This window comes from Equus caballus, chromosome 20 (assembly GCF_041296265.1).
Source record: "Equus caballus isolate H_3958 breed thoroughbred chromosome 20, TB-T2T, whole genome shotgun sequence".
NCBI classification, from domain to species: Eukaryota; Metazoa; Chordata; class Mammalia; order Perissodactyla; family Equidae; genus Equus; species Equus caballus.
Window position 1 is genome coordinate 47,978,688 of NC_091703.1, and position 22,173 is coordinate 48,000,860.

Consider the following 22,173-nt stretch of genomic DNA (forward strand, 5'->3'; position numbering starts at 1 on the left):
TCAGGAGCAAAATTTGTTAAATTCTAAATTGCCAGCATCCGCCTCAATAATGAACCAAATCAAAGACCCTCCCTGGAGGGATCCCCTGGGCCACTCCTGGGAGGTGCCAGAGGGGGAACAGTCACCCCTTCCCTCCCTCTCGTCTCAGCCTCCAGGACCCTCCACATGTGAGATGATGCGCATCTCTGCAGGAAACACCAGACCTCGGAGGTGGGTCTCCCAGCCCAGGTTATTTGTTTTTCTTTGTAAGAATGCTAATCAAAGCAAAACTGGAGCCCAACAAACAAACAAACAAAATACCCCGAGTTGGCTATTTGCAGGCCGGGTGGCCAAGGAAGGCAGCCTGAAGGGTTCCTTTATGACCAGAGGCGTTTTTGAAACCAGATGGGCGATGCCTGCTTTATGAGGAAGTGGCAAGACAGTCACCTCGTTATCCTCACTCCTGTGGTGGTCCGGGGACCACCCTGGAGCCTCCCTCATGATAACAGTCTTGGCAGAGGGCTTCTTCCAGGGAACCAGTTGTCCCGAGTTGGGACACAGCTGTCCTCTTCCAGAAGAACGGGTCGGTGTTCCCCACAGGAGAGACACGGAGGCCCACGGCCACTATGGGGCTTCTGTTTCTGAGCAGGGTAATTATAACTCGTGTTCCTGTACTTTTTACATATTTGAGCTTGACCTCAGAGCACGAGGCTGAACAAGAGGTGGGGACCATGCCCATCCCCTTGGAAAGGCCGGGCCTCCAGACTGGGCCCCCTGTGATATGGGGCTGAGGGCTGGGCGGGGAGGAAGAGGAGAAGGAAATAAGCACCCTGTGATTGAAGCGGCTTAGAATAATAAATACATACACTCGCTTTTCAACATGGCTCACCACATCCTGGGGAATCTGGAAAAACGCTCCACCTCGCCTGCCCACCTCCCTTCCCCTCCTCTCCCCCCGACAGCAGTTGGCTTTCATGATGCTTTGGGAGAAAGCACGGGGCCTCTGATAGGAAGCGGCTTGTTAGTTCTGGGCTAACAGCCCTCCCAGGCTGCTTCAAATCCTTTCAAACACTTTCCTATTTTAGGTCAAGGAAGTTCGTAAAAGCAAAGGCTGGAGGTGGTGGAAGGGGGACAGGAAAGCAAGAAAGAAGCAGTTGGGCAGCCAGTGACCTCTGAAGGACCCATGGGGCCTGTGGACATGTCCTACCCTGGGTGTAGGGGATAGATAATGGAAGGTGGCTTCGAGTCCCAAAGGAGACCTGGTCTTTTCTGGAACCCTCAGCCAAAGCCGAGGCATAACTCAGTCCCTGTATGCAGAAGACGCTTGGAAACCCACAGGCCTCCTTATGCTAAACATGATCAGCAAATCCCTGGTGCTGATTCCTCCACCTGCCAGAAGAGGGCAGCACATACTTCCACATTACTCTGAAAGCTGGGCCGCTGGGTCCAGAGCGTGGACACCAGGGAATCTGGGGGAATATTTGTGAAATTAAGACCAGTAGCCCCAATAGCGATCACATATTGGTGCTTACTGTGTGCCAGAAACTGTCCTAAGTGCTTTAATGCATTAATTCATTTAATTAACATGACGATGCTGCAAGACATTATATCCACATTATAGATCAAGAGGTGAAGAGGTACAAAAATGAAGAGAACCTGCTACTGCAGTCTGGGACCAAGACGGAGGGCAGCGAATTACAGTCCAAGGGCCAAATCGAGCCCGCTGCCTCTCGTTGCACTCTCCTCAAGCTAAGAATGGTTTTTACATTTTTGGATGGTAGGAAAAAAGTCAAAAGGAGAATGATATTTCGTGACAACTGAAAATGATACGAAATTCAAATTTCAGTGTCTATAGATGAAGTTTTATTGGAACACACCACACTCACTTGTTTACGTATCGTCCGTGGCTGCTTTATAGTTCCAGCAGCAGAGCTGAGCCGTTGCGACAGCTGGAGTAGCCCACAAAGTCCAAAATATTGACTATCTGCACCTTTACAGAAAAAGTTTGCCAACGCCTGACCTAGGAGATAAGTGCTATCTGTTTCCAGGCAGGAGCGACAGAGGGCAGCACTGACACTTTCCTGGATACGGAGTTAGGACAGCTATCCCAGAGGGATCTGGAAGCAGTGTTGACCTAGACTGACTTTCTTTCCAATAGGGCAGCTTAAGGTCAAGTAGAAGGGGGGTTGACATTTCACACACAGCCGCCAGGAAGTAACAGAATGTTAGATTTGGGAAGGGCTATGGGAATCGTCTACCATATTTCATCGAGACTAAGGTGTACATTTTTTCACATTTGACATCTGAAGTCAGACTGTCTTACCATCCAAATGTAATAGTTTAAGGGAATCCATTTTTGCTTACTTGAAAGCAGATTTTGTTTCTTCATGGTGCTGAAAATAATAGCGTCTTACAACAGATGATGCTTTAGATTCACAGCTCCTACCACCAACGGTCCAGCCTCTTTTTGTACCCTTCCATTGATGGGGACATTCACCTCTACAGATTTCACTGTAAACTTGCTCTTAATATTGAGCTGAAGTCTGTGAGCCTCAATTTTCTAGACATCTAATGGGGATGGTCTCGCTTCATATATTTACTTAAGGGGTCTTATGGATTTATTAAAAGGGATGGAGGGGTATATGCTGGGAAGAAGGCAGTTTGACCCCCGGGGTAGGGAGGCACAGAGCAGGCTGCAGGAGAGGTGGGTCTGGTGGTGCGGGTCGGCCAGGCAGGCTTTGAGGTGGGAGGACGGGAATGAACTCATGTGGACACAAAGGACCGAGAACATGGCAGGGAAAGACTGCCAGTGCTACAGACAGATTATCTTTCCATCAGCATCAGCCAGAAGCACGGCCCACTGCAGGGGGCACCTCTTAGCAGAGAGAAGACAGGAGCAATTTGAGGATTCAGGCCTGGATGGAGGAAAGAGATGAGGACAGAGCAAGGCAGGCAGTGGAACCCATTTGCCCACGCTGCCTTTCGTGTGGGCTCTGGGAGGGCGGGAGGAGAGCAATGGCTATTGTAATAATAACCACAACGTAATCCTTCAATCCATTTCCATCCGCGGGCATGATCACCCCATTGATGAGGTGAGCTCACTGAGGTTTCCAGAATACCCTGGAGTCTTCTTCGTGGTATGTGGCTGTGGCAATCTGTTCTTTCAGAATAAACCCAGGGAACGCCCTGCTTGCTTCCAGGCCCCAGGAAGTGAAGGCTGTGGTGGGAGCCTTCGGAAGGAGGAAATTTGGCCCTTTCTGTAAACAGAACCAGGGCTGCTCAGGGGACTTCGTGGCCAATGGTGACTCATTTGTTCCGGCAAAGGGTCTGGGGCCAGGAGGTGGCGGGAGCTGTGATGTGCTCATCCTCCCTCGCAGCGGCAGCCACTTTTGGATTTGGAGCGGGGAGGAGGGGAAGCAGAGGGCTGAGCCCCAGCCAGGTGCTTTTCATTTGGGGACATGTGTCTTGGATTTTCTGGGACAGTACTGATTTCTTATAATTTGATTATTTTCAATGAAGGCAATTTGTTAGACATCTGATCTTCAGTTTGGAAAATACAACCACTACACTTACAACTAATGAAGGGCAAAAGCCAGAGAGACGAGTCCGCCTGAGACTGTGGCCCGTACTCTACATGCATAGCAGTGGGTCCTGCACGTCATGGGGCCCCAGGGAAGGTTCAGGACTTTATTTAGGACCTTAGAAGTATTTTATTAGGACAACTATTTTAGGAGAAGTGTGTTATGACATCATAGCATCTTCCAGAAGCGGAAGGGGCACATCTCTGCAAACACAGCATGGGGCCTGTCAGTCCTGATGAAAAGAGACAGGCGTAGACAGGCTGCTCCGAATCTCGGAGACGACGGAGAGGAGCAGGAAAGCGGATGACACAGGCCTGAGGCTGCATGGAGCTCTCCTGAGTCCTCAAGAAAAGATGGAGAGATAAGAGGAGAAAATGGATTTCAGGTGTAGAGAGGGCACAGGTGAGGACCAGAAGGGTGGGGAGGGGTGAAGACAGTGTCACGGGGAAAGACGAGAGAAGTCACATCAGCCTGAAGTCAGCGGGCCTGGAGTCTACAGGCAATAGGAAGGAAAGTCACAGAAGGGAGAGGCCCAAGAAAATGAAAATAACAGCTCTTCCCTGCCCACAACTCCAGCCCCCAAGTCAAGATTATTTGTTATTCTTCTGGGAAGTTGGTTTGTTTTTATCTTCCGAGAGAACCTAACTGTAGCTGACCAGGGTCCCTTTTGGCTTTGTCTAGGAAGGGTGAGAGCCAACTCTGTGGTTGGCCATGTGTGTCGAGTATCCAGGCTCTGGGAGCTCCTCTCGCTGTTTTAGCTCCCCTTGAGCTCCGTTTTACGGTCCCCCCTTGTTTTTCTTTCTCACCTCCTTCTAGTGCATGTTGCTTTGCTGTGCTTTGCATATCCTTGTGAGTAGCTAGAAAGTCCTTCTGGAACAAGTGGAGTATAAATTTTAAAATAGAAAGAAGGCCCACAAGACAGAGGAAAACAGAGGTGGAAATATTAGAGAAAGCTACACTTGAAGGTGAAGAGACGAGGGAATTGCAAGGAAGTCTTGAAAGACCCAAATCATCCCAACTGGGAAAACGTGATTTAGCACAGAAATATGTGGTGCCAACAGCCTGAGATGTATGTGTGTTAGATGCATTAAAAAGGGAATATGCAGGGGCCGGCCCCGTGGCGCAGCGGTTAAGTTCGCACATTCCACTTCTCAGCGGCCCAGGGTTCGCTGGTTTGGATCCTGGGTGCAGACATGGCACAGCTTGGCAAAAGCCATGCTGTGGTAGGCATCCCATGGATAAAGTAGAGGAAGATGGGCACAGATGTTAGCTCAGGGCCAGACTTCCTCAGCAAAAAAGGGAGGATTGGCAGCAGATGCTAGCTCAGGGCTAATCTTCCTCAAAAAAAAAAAAAAAAAAAAAGGGAATATGCAAATATGATTAGGAAAAGCCATAGGGCTGCATATGGTATACTGATTAGATAAAAGATTGCCTCTGGGGCTTTTTAGACCTCATAGTCGGGGAAAGAGAGTCCCATGGAAGAGGGATGCAGGATAGAAAATAAACGTGAAAGGCGTAGGAGAAATGCTGGATTCTTGTCTTAGTCGACACGCATGTACACGTCTCCTTTCTCTCCAACCAGAAAGAAAATGGGGAAAAGGACATAAAAGTGTAATGCTTTTGCCAAAAACGAGACAGTAACACCGGACAGGAATATTCACAGTATCTGGGGGAACGGGATAGGGCTGGAAGAAATTTTAGAGGAACTTTAAAAATGGTGAATAACAATAGAGAACTGGAGACGCACATCAGATCCATTTGTCAATTGCCTGGCACATGCACTATGTACAGAAAGTTGAATAAATCAGTAGAACTGATAGGATCGAAGCATAAGGGAAAAGATTATGAAAAATAAAGTAAAATATAGTATTTTATGCCCGGATTAGGGTAAGTAGCTAAAATGAAGTTCTTGAAGGCCAAGGGGTTTGGCAGAGATCTGTAGAGTCTGTTCAAAGGGCAGTCTGAGGGTAAGAAATGCAAGACGTAAGATGGCTACTCAGAGAGAGGAGCCCAGATCCTCTTAGGAGGCGACAAAGTGGGGGTGACATGTTCAAGTAGGGTGTAAAAGAAACCCCTCAAGGGAAGGGATAGACCCGAGGAGGCAAACTGATGGCCCAGTGACAGAGTGCCTGAGAAAGCACGGGGCACGGGAGCGAGGAGACCCAGAGCTGTGGAGCCTGGGGGCCTGCTGCCCAGGCTCGGGTCGCCTGGGGTCTGCGTGTCACGGCGGCACCTCAGAGGAAGGTGAAAGGAGCAATGCCAGGAGGTGAGGCTCTTTAACAGCGACACTTGCAAGAGAGAGATGGGAGGTGTTAGAGACCTAGGCCACCAGGTTGAAGGCCCGGGGCCAGGCCACCACTGGACTCTGGTGCAGGCAGAGAAGGACCAGCGGAGGCAGGATCCAGGGTGATGACAGAGCTGACTGCTGGTTAATTCCAGGCGTGTTACCAGATGCGTCAAAGATGGGATGGGCAAAGCTCATACCCTCCCTCCAATCCTTCTACTTCAGAACTCTATAAGCCTTCAATACTGAACAAATGACACGACATTTCCTGGCTAGATTGAAAACATAACGTGCAGGGGCCCAGGGCAGGGACTCCTACAGCCGAATCTAAATGCAGCGCTGTTCTCTCCCATGTCAAAGACGTCCTTCCTCAGGACCACGGGTTCCCCTCCAGTGGTTCTCCATTCCATTCCCTGTGGCCTCCCACTACACCTCCCCCTTCCGAGGGAAAAGGGTCTGAGCTTCCTCCATTGGCCTGGGCTCGCTCTTGTTGTGCAGGGTCTGAGCGATGGGCGCATGCAGGTGAGAGGAGCAGTCAGAGAGAAATGCCCAAGGACACCTCCAAGGAGCTGGACACAACAGACAACGTCCCCGTGACCTTCTGTGAACATCTTGTACCGCAGATCACTCTCTTTTCTTAAAAAAAAACAAAAAGCTTTCCTTCCTTATCTTCTTGATCCCCCTACCCTCTACCCTTCCTGGATTTCCTCGTTCCCCACTGGCTAGTCCTTAATCTTCCTCCCTGACTCCTCTCCCTCTGCCCGCCATAAATGAGGGGGAGCCTTCGGTGTTGTCTCTAATGGTCTCCTCTTCTCACCCATGGACTTAATCATATATTTATATACACACATATATGTCTCCTCACACTACGCTTTTGTTCCAGACCTCTCTGCTGAGGCACAATTGTTTGCCCCGAGATAATAGCTCAGAAAAACAGTTGACGTTTGAACACAGCGGTGGGCATTGTCCCAAGCGTATCTGTGGGGAATGGACAGTTATTGCTCCCATTTTACAGGTGAAGACATTGAGGCACACGGAGCTGATGTAACTTGCCCGAGGTCACAAGGCCAACAAGAGGTGAAGTGGGAGTGTGCACCCAGGCCGTTGGCCTCAGACTCTGTGGGTTGAACCACCATACTGCCTGCCTCAGAGCCGTGGGAAATGCAGCACAGCCAAAACCAAAGTCTTTGCTTCCCCCTAAACCGGGGGAGGGAGACCCCAAGTGACAAGAAAGTGAGCCCAGGTGGCATCTTACTGAATGTGGAGTCTTAAGACTGTCATGAGCTGCCACCTTTAAATGAAGTGAGCAATTCTGGAAAGGGGGCAAGGAGGGGCGTGGAGGCAGAATCTGTCACAGCAGCCCCAGGGGACCGGCTCCAGCAACTGCAGAGGGAGGAGGCAGTGCAGTGACAGACAACAAAAGAGAGCACAAGCCCATGACCTCCGGTCCAAGGCAACAATACCACAGGTGTGACAGTCACGGCCAGGCCAAGGCCCCTTTGACGTGTGCTCCGGAGGGGAGGAAAATGCACCAAGAGAGTGGGAAGCAAAATCAAACCAGGAGAAAAGAGACTAAACGGGCGGGAGATTTGGAAGGTTGGGTGGGGAAAAGTGGGAGCTGATGCAGCAGTTTCTGAGCACTTACTGTGGGTCAGGCTCTGTGCCAAAGGATTTACAAGTACTGACTTATAAAATAAATGAAGCTGCATCACTCATCTTGGATGTGTTATTGATTGCCTTATTTGGCAGATGAAGAAAGTATTGTTAAGTGTATCCTACAGATGCAGAAACAGAGGAGGAGAGAGCGTACGTCTTTCAGGCAGAAGAGGCGGACCTGGAACTCAGACCCAGGCCAGAATTCCCTGTTTATACGTTTTACCGCCTCCAGTGAGGTCATCGAGGGCAGTGACTTGGTCTCATTTGTCTTGACAACTCTAGAACCCAGCACAGTGCCTGGCACACAAGAAATGCCCTCTAAACAATGTAGCCACTCCACACAATCTGTGTTTGTTGAATGAATAAATAAACGACTGAATGTACAAACTAACAGACAATTCTCTGGCATGTTAGCTGTGGATGGGGGCCCCAGATAGGGTCTAGATTCCAGTACTGGGAACTTTCGAGGTCTTGTGGAAAGTTTGAATGGCAGCTCCTACATCCGCTCCAGGAGTGGAGAGATCATCCACCACGCAGAACCATGTCACAGTGTCATGTTTTTTACGCTTTGAAGTTGAGAGGTCAGGAAGGACCACGACCACGGCCAGTGTACGGACGAGGGCTGGGAAGGGCGAGGTGGACAGATGGTAGGGGGGAGGGAGGGCTCTGCTCAAGAGAAAAAAAAAATTGAAAACACAAAGGGACAACCTCAAAAAAGGACATTGAAGATACAGATGCAGCACTGAAGATCCGGAGAGAAAAATGGGAAAGTAGTGTAGGAAGACATGTCAAAGGGTCTAATGCTGATGTTGTCACGGAGACCTGTGCGAGCCTGCTTCCTACAGAGCTCAGACAAAGCAGAGCGGGGTGTGGACTGTCTCATGGGGCAAGCGACTGTGTGGGGCGGGGCCACGGCGTGGCTCTGGATCCCAGCGCCGGAGGGATGCTGCTCTCTTCAGGACTGGCCCCGCAGGAGCCTTGGCCTCTGGCTTGCTGAGCCTAAGAACCTTTGGACCCAGCTGACCATAACTGGGGGCTTTGGGGTTGGGGGAAGAAAATGAGAAGAGCGAGGGAAGGGAGCGGGCAAGCTATAGTTACAATGAGGGAAGAACGCGTGGTGTCTTGTTAAAAGGCAGGAGAGGAGAAGAGCTCCAAGGACTGTGGCCTGGGGGGTGGGCTTTTTGGGAAAGCAGAAATGCTGGAGCTTTGAAATGTTCAGTGAGTCAGGGGGAGGAGTCACAAGGGCAAAACCCATCGCAGAGAAAAACAGGATGAAACAGAAGACGCAGAAAGAATGAAAATTGGAGAGTGTTGAGTTTATAAGAAATTGATACGGGATGTTCAGCGGAAACTGTTGCTTTGGCCTTGGGGATAAGAGAACTGTAACACAGATAATATGTAAATATCATTTATAACTTGAAAAATCTGGAAGGCTCAGACGAGATCATCTTGCTGAGGGTGCTTTGACAAGTATGAAGGAAGCTATTTGCGGCTGAGGGGAAAGGCACAGGATGAGGAACCTGAAAATAGAGTTGAGAGCCGGCTCTGCCCCAGGGGCAAGGATGAGCCACTGGTCCTCTCATTTGTCTCTGCGTCCTCAGCTGGGTGAGCGGCCGTGATGCCCTTTCCCATGACAGCCGTGAGGGGCTGCATTCGTTTCCCAGCACTGCCACAACCGAGCACCACCAGCCGGGAGGCTTGAAACAACGGAAAGCTATCCTCTCAGTTCTGGAGGCCAGAAGTCCAACATCCGGGTGTCAGCAGGGCCACGCTCCCTCCCAAGCCTCTAGGGGGGGTCCTTCTGTGCCTCTTTCAGCTTCTGGTGGCCCCAAGGGCCCTCAGCTTGTGGCTAGAGCACTCTAATCTTTGTCTGTCCTCACATGGCTTTCTCGCCTGTGTCTGTGTGTCCCCTCCTCTTCTCGTAAGGACACCAGTCATTGGATTTAGGGACCACACTAAATCCAGGATGATCTCATCTAGAGACCCTTACCTAACTACATCTGCAAGACCCTACTTCCAAAGAAGGCCACATTCCCAAGTCCCAGCTGGACATGGGTTTATGGCGGACACTGCTCAGTTCAACACAGGGTCCAAACAGGAACGAGGCACGAGCACCGAATATATTTAACATATTTTCCACATTCTTCTTCCTCTTGTCTCTAAAAGGCCACTCTCCTTATAAAGCCTCTTCATGAACCTTTAATGGCTGCCGTTGCCCACAGGATAAAATCCAGTCTCCCAGGCTGGCACCAGAGGCTCTGGCCACTTTTCCCGATCTCTGTTGCTGGTGTTTTCCCATTCTCCACATGACCTCCGCCCTATGGTCCCAGCCGACTCACTCCCCCTTAACCTTTATGACCCAGTTGAAATCCCTTCCAGAAGCTTCCTCAAAGGCCCTGAAGGTAAATTCCTCCTGCTCTGAGCACCTTTGGCAGATACAGTTAATCAGCTCTTCAGACTCCCTTTGGTTAAGCCATCATTTCTCCCTTGTCTTGTTATTTGACTTTTTATGAATTTAAGCCTTTTCTTCTGCACCAGCCGGGCCTTAAAGCCTGGGAAAGCATCTTTTTCTAGTTTTCTTTTTTTCCTAGAATCTAGTTTTTGCCTGGCATAATCCAGGTCCTCTGTAACTGTTACTGAATTATGTATTTCCCACTGCACCAACTCTGTTCCCGCCAAAATTTCCTCTTTCACCTCATGCACGGCTGCCTTTCCTGGTCACCTCAGTCCAAAGAGCTACCATTCTCCTCGGAGTTCCTGGAACATCTAGCATATGCCACCCTGTTTTGGTCCATTGTGTATTCATGCAATGGTCATTCCTTCCCTCGCTCATTCACAAAGATTCATGAAGTCCTTACTCTGCTTGGCTGTGCTGGGCTCCCGGCTCCAGCCTGTAACGCTGTCTCATTCTCCCATTCGGAGGGCAAGCAAGCTTTCTCATCCTTCTTCCTTGTCCTTACAGGGCCTAACACTCTTCTTCAAGTGTTATGCTCAATTTGACGGTTCTATTCAGATTGCTTTAGCTAATTCTTAAAGGACGATGCCGAATGAGGAACCAAAAGAGCTATGAACTTAAACAAGGCGCTCAAACCCCTCTGAGAAGCCACCACAGGAGAACCGAGTCCCGAGCTCTGTAGCCAAGGCCAGAAGGAGGGCTTTGGGAGGTGGCTGCCCAGCATCCTTTGCACTCACAGAGGGGAGAATGCAGAGGGTGGGGCTCTGCCTTCCGCAGTCACCACTGTGATGACTGTGCTGTCCCACCATGGCCTCTGGACAGCCACCTGAGCAGTCTTTCAGAGACCAGAAGGAAGCTGAGATTTGTTATTGCAATCAGGACTTCCTGAGAATGTGGGCAAGGTTGTGAATTTGGGACAAGTGGGCAGTAGTACGGCTGAGGCAGGACCTTGCTGTGCAGTGCATGACGCTGTGCAATGAGGCAGGCTCGAAATGCAGACTGCGTCCCTCCCTCCAAGGCAGCGCAAAGGCCCATTGGCCTTTTCACCTGCACTAGACAGAAGGCAGGATCTACAGCCCCGTCCCCTATGTCAAGCGGGGTGTGTGGGATGACTAACAAGCGGCGTTGGTTCCAGGTGCTTCCCTGACCTGAGTATCTGAGATGCCCCGGGCAGGGGACAGCGCTGCCAGGGGCTCCCAGTGGATGGGAGTCACTCACCAGCGTTGTTTTGAGGCTTTGTGTTTTTGATGTAGGCAGAGAACTTGGAGAAGATGTCGATGCCTGCCGTGTTGGACTCCCGATGTTTTGCAGCCAGTTTGGGGTACCTGGGATGGAATACACAATGTTCTAGGATCAGTGATAACATGGAGCTCCTTTAAGGGAGAGCCTACTCTCATCACCATGAGCAACACTCCTGTTTCTAGCTGGATCTACTAGTCTTTTTGGGTTTTTACACCCATCCTATAGGGAGGGTGGGTACTCTCAGCCCTAGTTCACTGATAGGGGAAGACAGAGGCCAGTGAGGTGAGGAGAGCTGCCTAGGGGACACAGTCTGTGGGCAGGGAACCAGAACACCATTCAGAGGGCCCAGGATGTGTCCTCTTCCTGGAACCACCCACAGTGATGCACCAGTGAAAAGTCTCTCCTCAAAATTCTCAACGAGCTTGCCTCTCTATCAATGGGGTTCCTGACATTTCTGTAACCCACACGAAAATAACTATCCACGGCCAGGTCTGTGATCACAATCCCAGCTGCACAGAGCTAATTCTGGGAGCAAGGAGATGGCACCGAGGCCTTGAAACAATTTCTCGAAAGGAAGCGTATCCATGGTCCTCTTCTGAAGTAGCTTCGTACGCTTCTTATTTGTGTGCAGTAATATCATGTGGAAACTACCAGGCTCCCTCAGCAGGACGAGTGTTTCCAATTGTTTTATTTCCAGGCGTGGAGATAGATTTGCAAGGATCCAGCCCCTCTCGCTTGCACAGTCTTTCATTTTGAAGCCAGAAGAATATAAGGGACAGAGTGGGGTTAGGACTATTTCTACTGCTTCTGAGACTGAATGAGGTAAACTTGCTTGTATGGGAATCCACTGCTTTGACCCCATGAGCACTAGCAAAATGAGCAATTCTAATTTTCAAAAAATATTATTTCACAAATATTTGATGTGTATGGCCAGAGAAGGGTGGGAGGAGATGGGGGACAGTTGCTCGGTTATCATTATTATGAATTACGTGGATCTCTGTGATCTCTGGGTGAACAGCTGTGGACTGTGAGCTGTTCGGTTCCTTTATGTTTACAAAGCAAAAGACCTTTTTTTGTTTAATGTTTTAGACAATTTGAACCAGAAAGCCTTTAAAAATTAGTTGTTGTTCCTTCGTTTTTCTGCTCCTCAACTGGCCCATTAGTTAGGACTGCCCACTCTTGGGCCGTGTTAGGTGGCTGTTTAATTTCAGATCCTGCCACTGGACGAGTCCTGAGAAGGTCACCGGGTCCAGACCTCTGCCCTCAGATAGACATGGAAGGCATTATCATCACCATTTTACAGGGAAAGCAATTGAAGATCGGAGAGGTTAGATGACTATTTAAGGGCCTGTGGAAAATCAATAGTGCAGGCACCATGAGAATCTGGTTTCCCATCCCCGGAGCAACGTTCTTCCTACTCCATCACACCACTTCTCTGATCCTAGTGAAAGCTAAGCTGTATTGAGTGTCTACTATGTACCAGGCGCTGTTCTAGCCCCTTTCCCTGTAATCATCATTTACTCCTCACAATTCTATTGGTACTGTTCTTAGCCTCATTTCCCGCATGAGAAAAATGAGGCACAGAGAAGTTAAGCAATTTGTTTAAGGTCATGCAGCTGGGTGGCAGAGTCAGGATTCCAACCTAGGCAGTCTCACTTTGGAAACCAGCTGTCAGGTTCCATGTCCGGTGGCCTCTCCACTCTGCTATTTATTTACCCTCAAAGCCCCAGAGCCCTCGCTGGAGCTTGGCTGAGCAGCGTGGATGAACTCTCTCCATCCACCAGGAGGGGGCGCTCTGCACAGGTCCTGCAGACGGACGCCTGCGTGAATATACTGGGAGTTATCAAATTTGTCCTCTCTGACTCGGGGGGCACAAAGCAAGGTTTCCCACAAGATGCTAGGTAATCTGCCAAGACACGGGACTTTAAGATCATCCTTCCCTATTTTGGCCTTTTCACACAGAACACGGCATGCTCTTAGAATTGATTGCCTTACATTATTATTAATATATATCAAGTGCTCTTTGTTTTTGCTAGATAAGGTAATAATGTAAAGAAAGAAGGGCCTAGAAAATGCATTTTCATTTGGGTTCGTTGGGGTTTTTTTGCTTTGTGCCATCATTTGATCAGACTTCTAGTAGTCTGACCACTTGTTCACGATCAGTGTAGGCCAAACGTGAGCAGGTGGTACCAAATCTAAGTCAGACGACAAAGGGCCATGGGTCCAGGGAGACCACGGGAGTGCCATCCTGTTTTCCCAGCACTGTGATTCAATGAGACTTCACTATAGCATAATGTCCCATTTGAAGATTGTGCCTGTGGGAAGTCTGTCTTCCAACATTAATCTCACAGTTTTCGGTAACTAGATTTGGGGAGGCTACTGTACAGGATGTTAAGTGCATTTATTTTAGCTCCATATTTACACTATACTTTAAAGATGCCAATGAGTGGGCTCCAGAGTATATTCTGTTTCTCCAAAAGGCTAGCAAAGAGTGTTTCATTCACAGAAGCATCTTTGAAATAAGATTGTGACGTGGTCTGGTGACAAGCAAAGAGATGGTGAATTTCTCTAACTCAGGGGCTAGCAAACTGCAGCCCGTGAGCCAAAGTCAGCCCAACATCTGTTTATGTACCTCCCACGAACCAAGAATAGTTTTTACATTTTTAAATGATTGAAAAAAATCAAATGAAGGATATTATCTTGTGACGTGTGAAAATGACAGGAAATTCAAATTTCAGTATTCATAAATAAAATTCTATTGGAACACAGCCAAGGTCATTCATTTACAAATTGTCTAAGGCTGCCGTCACTCTGCAGGAGCAGAGCTGTGACAGAGATGCTACGGCCCACAAAGTCAAAAACGCTTACTCTCTGGCTCTTGACAGAAAAGTTTGCACCCCTGCTCTAGCTAATGAGAATTTCTCTCCACTCTGTTTTTAAGATATTTCCTTTCAAATGCATTCACCTTAGGCATGCACTTAAGCTTCATTCTGGGAGGTAAAATGGTTGGCCTCTCATGAAAAAAAATTTTTGTGGGTGAATAGTAGCCAAAGAACAAAACAAAAAGATGATTGCAGATGGAAGTGCCCTCACTGGCTCTCACTGACTATCCAAAGGCCACTGAGCCCCTGAACCAAAAGACCTCATGCAACTGAAGCAACACGCAGTAAATACCTACCAGGGGCCGGGCCCTGTCCCTGGCATAGGGAATACACTGGAGACAAACAGAGACAGTCCTCTGGTCCACATGGAGCAACCTTTGCTGATTGCAGGGGCTCTCCTGGAGCTTGGATGTTGACCCTCCTTTTGCTCATGAGCTGAAAAGCGGAAGGACTTCCCCTCTGTCTCTGCTCCATCACTCCTGCTTCCTCGCCTCACCAACCCTCACTCAAGAAGTAGGTTCACGCTCCTGACTTTTCTGACCCTTGATTGTGTGCTCACCTTGTCTTGTCTCTGCTACTTAAGCAAATGATCCTTGGAGGTGGGTGGGGTCTAGTTTATCCATTAAAAGACTTCCATTGGGATCTGTAGATTTAAGACCTAAACTCACCAATCGTCTTTACAATTGCACCGGGGAGACAGTCACAAAAGAGGCACGGACCTCTCCAACTCTTCAAGCTGCCATTTAATGATCTCTTCTTACTCCACGTCAGGGACTAAGCAAAGTAGTACTACCTTCTAGGATAGTCCCTCGAGCTCAACATTATGGTCATCGCTTAGTAGACGTGAGAATTAAAATTGGAGAGGTTTTAAGTAATTTACCTGTATCAGAGACCACTCATGCTCACTAAAGATCCATGTGCTTCTCTACATTTCCCAGCGTCTCTCTGTCAGGTTGGGGTCATGTGACTGGATTCTGGCCAACAGGATGGGAGGAAAAGTGATGTCACCACACACAGACCTGCCCCTTAAAAACATACCGTGTGATCCTTCTTCTCACTCTTTCCCTGCTGAAGGAGTCTTAGAGGAAATGCATTCCAAAAGCTACGAGATAAACGAGGACCACACTACCCGCTCAGACTTTCCGTGAGTGAGAAATAAACCCGTATTCTGGTAAGCTGCTGAGATTTTGTTCCTGATTCGTTACTGCAATGCAGCACGACCTAGTGGTACAGATAAGAACCCAACTCATTCTGACTCTAAAGCCCATACTCTCAGCCACCACACCATCCTGTTACTGGTACTGAGGCTGTTTCTCCACCTCTCAGAGGGCTAGAAGAATGTTCTTGCCTTTTACTATTGTGAGATATAAACATTTCTTAAAATAATGAATTCAAAATGTCTTCCAATTCTCCCAGTGTTCTGAAACCTGTTAATACTCAATACTTGCTTGTTGGTTGACTGACTAAATGACATACCATGTAACTAGACCTCAACAGATTACCATCCTCCCAAATTTTTATCACAGCATCTATGCACCAGGATTATTTTAACCACCAGCTCTGGGAAAACACTTTGAAAAACTCGTGGAATCATAGAACTTCTGCTGAAAGGCGTCTTAGAGACTATGTAGTTTCACCCCCTCATTTTAAACATGAGGAAATAGGGAGGGTGTGAGAGGGAGAGAGCTTTGCCCAAGGTCACACAACAAACGCTGTTGACAAGTGGCCAGAGTTTGGTCTCTTGACACTCAGTTCTGGATCTTATTAACTCTGGCCATTCCTCGGAGATAAAGGTTAGGAGCAGCATGCCTCAACAGCAATCCCCATGATAATCCTGGCGCTTCCCGGGTGAGCACTAACTGGGTCAGTCTGAGGAAAGGGATGGTAGTTAGTCTCAGTTAGAAACTACTCGAGACTTCCTGGATTCCTCATTTTGACACCAAATGCTTTGTGAGATCAAAGGTGAGTTTTCAAAAAATTGTCGGAGTGTTTGTATGTGGTTTTCTCCTTTAAAAAATAAAGCTAAGGGGGAAAAGGCTCCCACAATTTCTTGGCTCTCTGGCAGCTTTTACAAACAGCAGTGTGATGAGAAACACATGGCTGAGCTGCGCTCAGCAGTTATGGGGGGTTTGCTGCCCCCTAGAGAACCGGAAGGTCAGGCTGCCCTCCTCCAGGGGCCTCAGGACACAGGCCACCCAACTCCCAGCTCCTTGAGTCAGTGGGAAGCCAGTTGAGGTTACTAGCTTGTTGTGGGCAGAAAAGCAGGTGCCCTTTTATGGGTCTGAGGCACTGGCTTGGGACACATACCGGGAGTGGCATCTGCCCCAGTCTCACCCATACAAAGGCATCTAAGGGACACTCCTGGGGTCTCTGGAATGGTTGATGGTCTCGTCACTAGGGCCCCCACTTTGGTGGCCTCCGGAGTCATGCGTTTTCACAGTTTTGAGTTTCTGCTACCTGGGCGCAGTGGATCATTGCATCACTGATGTGGCAGGAATGCACACAACTGTAGTCCAGAAAAGGACCCAGACTGGAGGAAGCGGAGCTCGGGACAGGTAATGTGGGCAGCCAGGGAAAAGAGCAGGCTGTGTCAGTGTCCAATTGCTTACTTCTCTTTGGATCACGGACATGTTTAAGAATCTGATGAAACGATGAATCTGATGATGGCCCTCCCCTGGAAGAATGTACCTGTACGCACGGGGCAGACAGTTTTGGGGGTCTCATGGACCCCTTTGGTCCCCTTATGGATGTGGCTTGGACACCCTGAGTTAGAGAAAGAGCCCAGGAAAGGCACAGCTGGACTGGAGGCGAAGGGGGCCTGGCTAAGGCGGGTGTGAAGAATCAGAGAGCAGGAAGGGCTCTGGGGCCATCCTTCCACCGAGGAGGGAACTGAGGCTGAGGGCAGAGAAGGGACTGGTTCGAGGGGTCAGAACTAGCAGTGGACCTCAGGCCTCCAGGCTCAGCGCAGCCCTGCACACCTCCGCCCACCAGCCTGGCAAAGGACCGGGTGGGCCACTCTACTCCTCACTGCTTCGATTTTCCGTTCCCCAAGGGCCTTGATGGAAACAGTCACTCCTGAGTGCGGGAATTACCTTTAAAAGGGAAAATAACTTCACCACAGACTTTCTCCTCTGGGTCTCCCAGATGCAGTCTAATGTCTATTTAGATATTGAAAACAGCATATATTTTGTCCTGTGGGACTTCAAACCAGCACCAGCAATGAGGTCGAGTCCCAAGGGAGGGCCACGGAGCCTGAGCCCCCCCAGGGCCCTTCCAGCAAAGGGGCTGGCTGCTGTCCTGTTCAGAGCTGTGTGCGCCTTAACTGGGTGTTATGGGCGGTGCTGCCTGGATGATTTAATTAATGCATTTATTTAAAGTCTACACTCAGCTGCTTCCAACGAGCTTGAGGCGGCTTTCCGCTCTTAGTGTGAAAATAAACTCTCTCAATGTGGATGACAAAGAATCCTTTTTGGGAAGAATGTATAAACGTTCAGGGCTTAATCAGAGTACAACTGGGGGTTTTAATTTAACAGTGATTGGCTAGATGTGTGACCTTATGCAAGTTACTCAACGTCTCCATGACTCAGTTTCCCCAGCTGTAAAATGAGGATTATGACAGCACTGATCTCCAAGGGCACAAAGTAAGGGCGATGTAAGAGCTGATAAATCAATAGAACTTTAAAGTAAATGCAAGATGGTGGTTTTTAGTAGTCAAATTCCACTTGTTTTACCTACTATGTCGGGAACCCCAATTTCACTGTCCCCTGCTTAGCTTAGCCTGCCCATCTGTCTGGCCTGGACTGTCACCAAGTGGCTCCTCCTAATTGATTTCTCTGCCTCCAGCTCTTCTCATCTTCCCCCACCTGCTGAAGAAAGCCTGAAAAGGGATTCTCCATCACCTTTGCTTAAAACTTTTCAGTGGCTTGTAATATTATTTTTCTAGAATTAAAAAAAATTCTTGTGATTGTGTAAATCCCTGATTACAATATAGTATAATGACCACGTCTGGCTTCCATAACCTTTAGAATTCACCTCTCTTCTCTCTGCTCCTGTTTTCCATGAGGAGCATCTTCTCTGCCAACAGGGACACACAGCCCTCTGGTCTCTCCGCTTCCTGTGCGTGTTTAGAGGAGGAGGTGCTCTCAGTGTTTTCGTGTCTAATTATGGGCTCAGACCAGACCTGGTCACATTCATGACTCTTACTCATCCTCGGTGTGGTTTTAAGTCATGGGGTCACCTCTCTCCTGGCTTCTTTTCAATTTGTCAGCCTTTCAGCTGTCATTCTGACATGAAGGAGGCTTTGCCCTCACTTGGGGGGTCTTTTAGGCAAAGTGAACTGGAGGGAGGAGGACTTCTTTAGGGGGTCGGAGGGCGGTAACTTGCACAGCGCTCTGTTTGAGAGGGAGCAATGGCTCCACTTCATGGGGCGTCTACTCTTTGGAGTTGGTCTCTGTGGAGCAGTTTGAAACTTGCGCTGGGCCCTTTGGAGGTGGGGAGGGGTGTCCAGACTCTCTGAAAAGAGGGTCCTCTGCTCCTGGGAAAACTTGCCTCCTCAAAGTTAACACTGCGCTTTTCCAGTTCCCACAGGGACCCCTTCCTGTCATTAGCTCCCGAAATAAGCAGCTCATTACTTTTCAGGGGTCAAAGTCTCCTCCAGGAACTCCTCGATCTTATTGACGTCCGTCTTCACGTCCCCGTTGAAGGTCAGGAAGGGCGGATGGGTGCCAGGGGCCAGGTTGTGCAGGTCTGCTGGCTTTCTGTGGAGACAGAGATTCAGAGATCCAGGGCACTTCCCATTAGGGGAAACCTGGGACTTACCGTAAATTACACTCCCTGCGCTACCCAACAAGCCTGGCAGCAAAAACAGACATGATGTGGAGTGTAGGGCAGGGGAGGTTGGAGAAGATTCTGAAGGGATGCCATGTGACACGGAAGTCTGTCTGGTGGAAGTCAGTGAGAGAGGAGCAAGTCAAGATGAAGGAGTTGAGTACTATTGAAAAAGTGGAAAGTAATCAGAGTTGACTGTCTAAATCAAGACCCAGGGCAGAGGTTGGGCTTTGATTTCAAAAGTGCCTTCACCAATGAGCGTAACAAAAATACACTATCAGAATTGCAAACTTTAAAGATTAGTGAATTCAGTCACGCTTTTATACTAAGAAATATCTTCTGTGTTGTTAAGGGTCTGCATAAGAGGAAGGAAAGTGACCTTGTGTTTGAGCTGGGGCCCTCTTCATGCCCAAGGGTGCTTCCACCAGTGGGTCAGAATGCAAGAGCAGGATGGAGCAACGTGAGGGGAAGAAGGGATGGCAGATGGAGGGCATGGGAAGGGAGAAGCTTACACTGAAAAAAGAGTAAGGAAGAGGAGGAATAATGATGGCGACATCCGCAGGCAGGGCTGGAACCTCAGAGTCACCCCGAATGCTTTCTCTGAGAAGGCAACACTTCCTGTGGGAGTCAGGAGTGGAAAACATTAGGTGGAGGAACTGAGAAAAAAGTAAACAATGGGAGAAGAGGAGTCTGTAATGAAAGAAATTCCTGGCGTGATCAGTTTGGGAGGGGAAGAGAAGAATTTCAATTACGTGCTACTCCCATAGCCTGCCCCAAACACACACACTCTCCAGCTGCCTTCTGTGGCACTTGGAACTCCTTAGATGATTGAGACCAAAAGTATTTTTTTTTAAAGATTGGCACCTGAGCTAACAACTGTTGCCAATCTTTTTTTTTTTTTTCTTTTCCCCGTTCTTTTCCCCAAAGCCCCGCAGTACATAGTTGTATATTCTAGTTGTGTGTGCCTCTGGCTGTACCATGTGGGATGCCGCCTCAGCATGGCCTGATGAGCAGTGCCATGTCCGTGGCCAGGATCTGAACCGACGAAACTCTGGGTTGCTAAAGCGGAGCGGGCGAACCACTCGTCCACGGCCTCCAAAAGTATTCTTTAAAATCTCATCAACTTAAACCCTTTGTTCACTTTGTGTGCATCCCTCATTTCAGACAAGGAGAGGACATTCTTTACCTTCTCCTCCTGTTTTTTTTAGCTGACACAGGGCAGCAAAGCCTGGGTTCTCAGCTGGGATGGGAAAGCTACATTGATTTTATTTTTCAGCAATTACTTCTATGTGGCTTAAAGATTCGGAAACGAGGTGCTTTTCTGTGACTTGAGAGAAGAAAGGCCTCTGGAGTGTGGTCCCCTGGGGAAATACTGCGTATGGCTGCTGAAGCTCAGCAGGACGTTGGCCGTGGGATACTGGTCAGTGAGGCCCTCACTCTTGGCTGACCCTTGGCACCATTTATGGTTGAAATTACATACTTAGCATTTAATTACATATAGCCAAGTCTATCTTATGGATTACTTCATGCACATCAGTCCTCCTTCCCGGACTGGACTGCCAGCTCCCCAAGGGGAAGGATGATGCTCAGAATATCCAATGCGTGTGAGGTTCTTGCCCCGAGCCAGTTGCACTACTGAATGCAAATACTTTACAGGGCCTGCCCCACTGAATCCTCACGAGAACCCTACAGACAAGGCACTACTTTCATGTCCTCTGTGCAGATCAGGAAACTGAGGCTCAGAAAAGTAAAGTAACTTGTTCAAGGACACTCAGCCGAGGAACGGTGGTGCCAGGACAAGAAATCCATTTTCTTAGAAATCGCTAAACTTCATTGCATCATATGTTAAAAAAATCTTTACCTCTTTATTATATATGTAATATACATGTTATATTTTTTTATAAAATATGTATATTTTATTAAATATATATATTATATTTTTTCTTTTATTTTCAGTAAGAAAGCTTCCTTATCCATAAAACTGGAATTGTGAGATTTGCCTGGCTCACCTCAAAGGCTGTTGGCAGGATCAATGTGATAACAGATATGAAAGAGCAACATAAGTGTCTAAGGAATGCTGGCTTGGCTCCCTCTCCCATTCTGATCTCCAACCAAACACACAGCCCCACTTTCACAGATGATAATCCAAAGGCCTCCTCTTCTCCACGGAAGGAAGCTATTCCTTCAAACCGTAAGAAAGTCCGCTCTCTTGAGCTGTCACAGACGATGATTGCCTGGCGGGTGCCTGTTGCTGTATTTGACAGATATTAGCTGGGGGCCTGAATGAGTTTGCAGCCAAGGCGGACACAAAGAAAGTTAAAACATGATCCCAGCCTATCCTTGAGGGATTTAAGTCTCAGCTGAAAGACAAAACAAACTCTATAACTAATGCGTTCTGAAAAGCGTGGTACTTGAACCCAGGGGACTGGATTTTAGTAGTTGGGCACTTTGGGCGAGTCATTTAAATGTGTCTGTCTTGGTTTCCTTGAGTAAAATGAAGAATTAAGACCTCCTTCACAGGGTTATACGTTATGTGATGTTTTACAGGAAAGCCCTCACTTGTTGCAAAGTGTTGCGACTGTAGCCACCATAACCTGGTGAAATGCTAAATGATGATACAAGGCAACATGGACAGCAGGTGCCGGCTGAGTTCGGAGGGAAGTTGGAGTGATGTGATGCTCCTAAGAGTGGGCAGGGGGAAGGGATGCTTCCCGGGGAGGGGGGCTGAGCTGTACCTGGGCGCTGCACCCTTCAGGAAGGCGGGGAGAGCCTCTGTGAGACAGAAGAAGCATCCTAGCCCAGGGGTGGGTAGGTCATGGTGAGAAGTGCTGGGAGATAATGTTGGGAGGAACCAGGGAAAAGACAAAGTGTCAAAGCATCGAAGGAGGGCTTCAGACGTCTTTACTCCACAGGCACAGGGAGGGGTGAGAAGGTTTGCTGAGTACGGGGAGCCACAAGATTATTTTAGGAAGAATAACCTTCCCGTAATATAAAGGATGGATCAGAGAGAAAGAGAGAGGGACCTGGAAGGATGAAGACCAGTTTGAAGAACAAAGCAACAGCCTGACTGGCAGCAGTGCAACCTGATCCAGGTGTGGCCTTCGAGAATGGACAAGAGAGCTTGCAGTGGGAGAGTGCCCTGGACTTGGCGACTGACTGACAATGGAGGTGGCAAGAGAAGGGAGCCGGAAACACTTCAGTGCCTAGAAAGTGGAAGAACAAAGGGATTCAGGAGGGGAGCCCAAATCAGAGGAAAAACCACAGATA

General features: G+C 48.7%; 1 protein-coding gene across 2 annotated transcripts in view; it reads right to left on the reverse strand.

Moving 5' to 3' along the window:
- CLIC5 (chloride intracellular channel 5) overlaps positions 1 to 22,173 on the reverse strand; it is a 100,470-nt gene that overhangs the window by 24,755 nt on the left and 53,542 nt on the right. For both annotated transcript variants that reach the window (XM_001502577.7, XM_005603970.4), the window contains exons 3-4: positions 18,711 to 18,836; positions 11,174 to 11,280 (exon numbers count right to left, since the gene is read on the reverse strand). In XM_001502577.7, the coding sequence (XP_001502627.1) occupies positions 11,174 to 11,280; positions 18,711 to 18,836 (233 nt within the window). The remainder of the gene's footprint in view (positions 1 to 11,173; positions 11,281 to 18,710; positions 18,837 to 22,173) is intronic.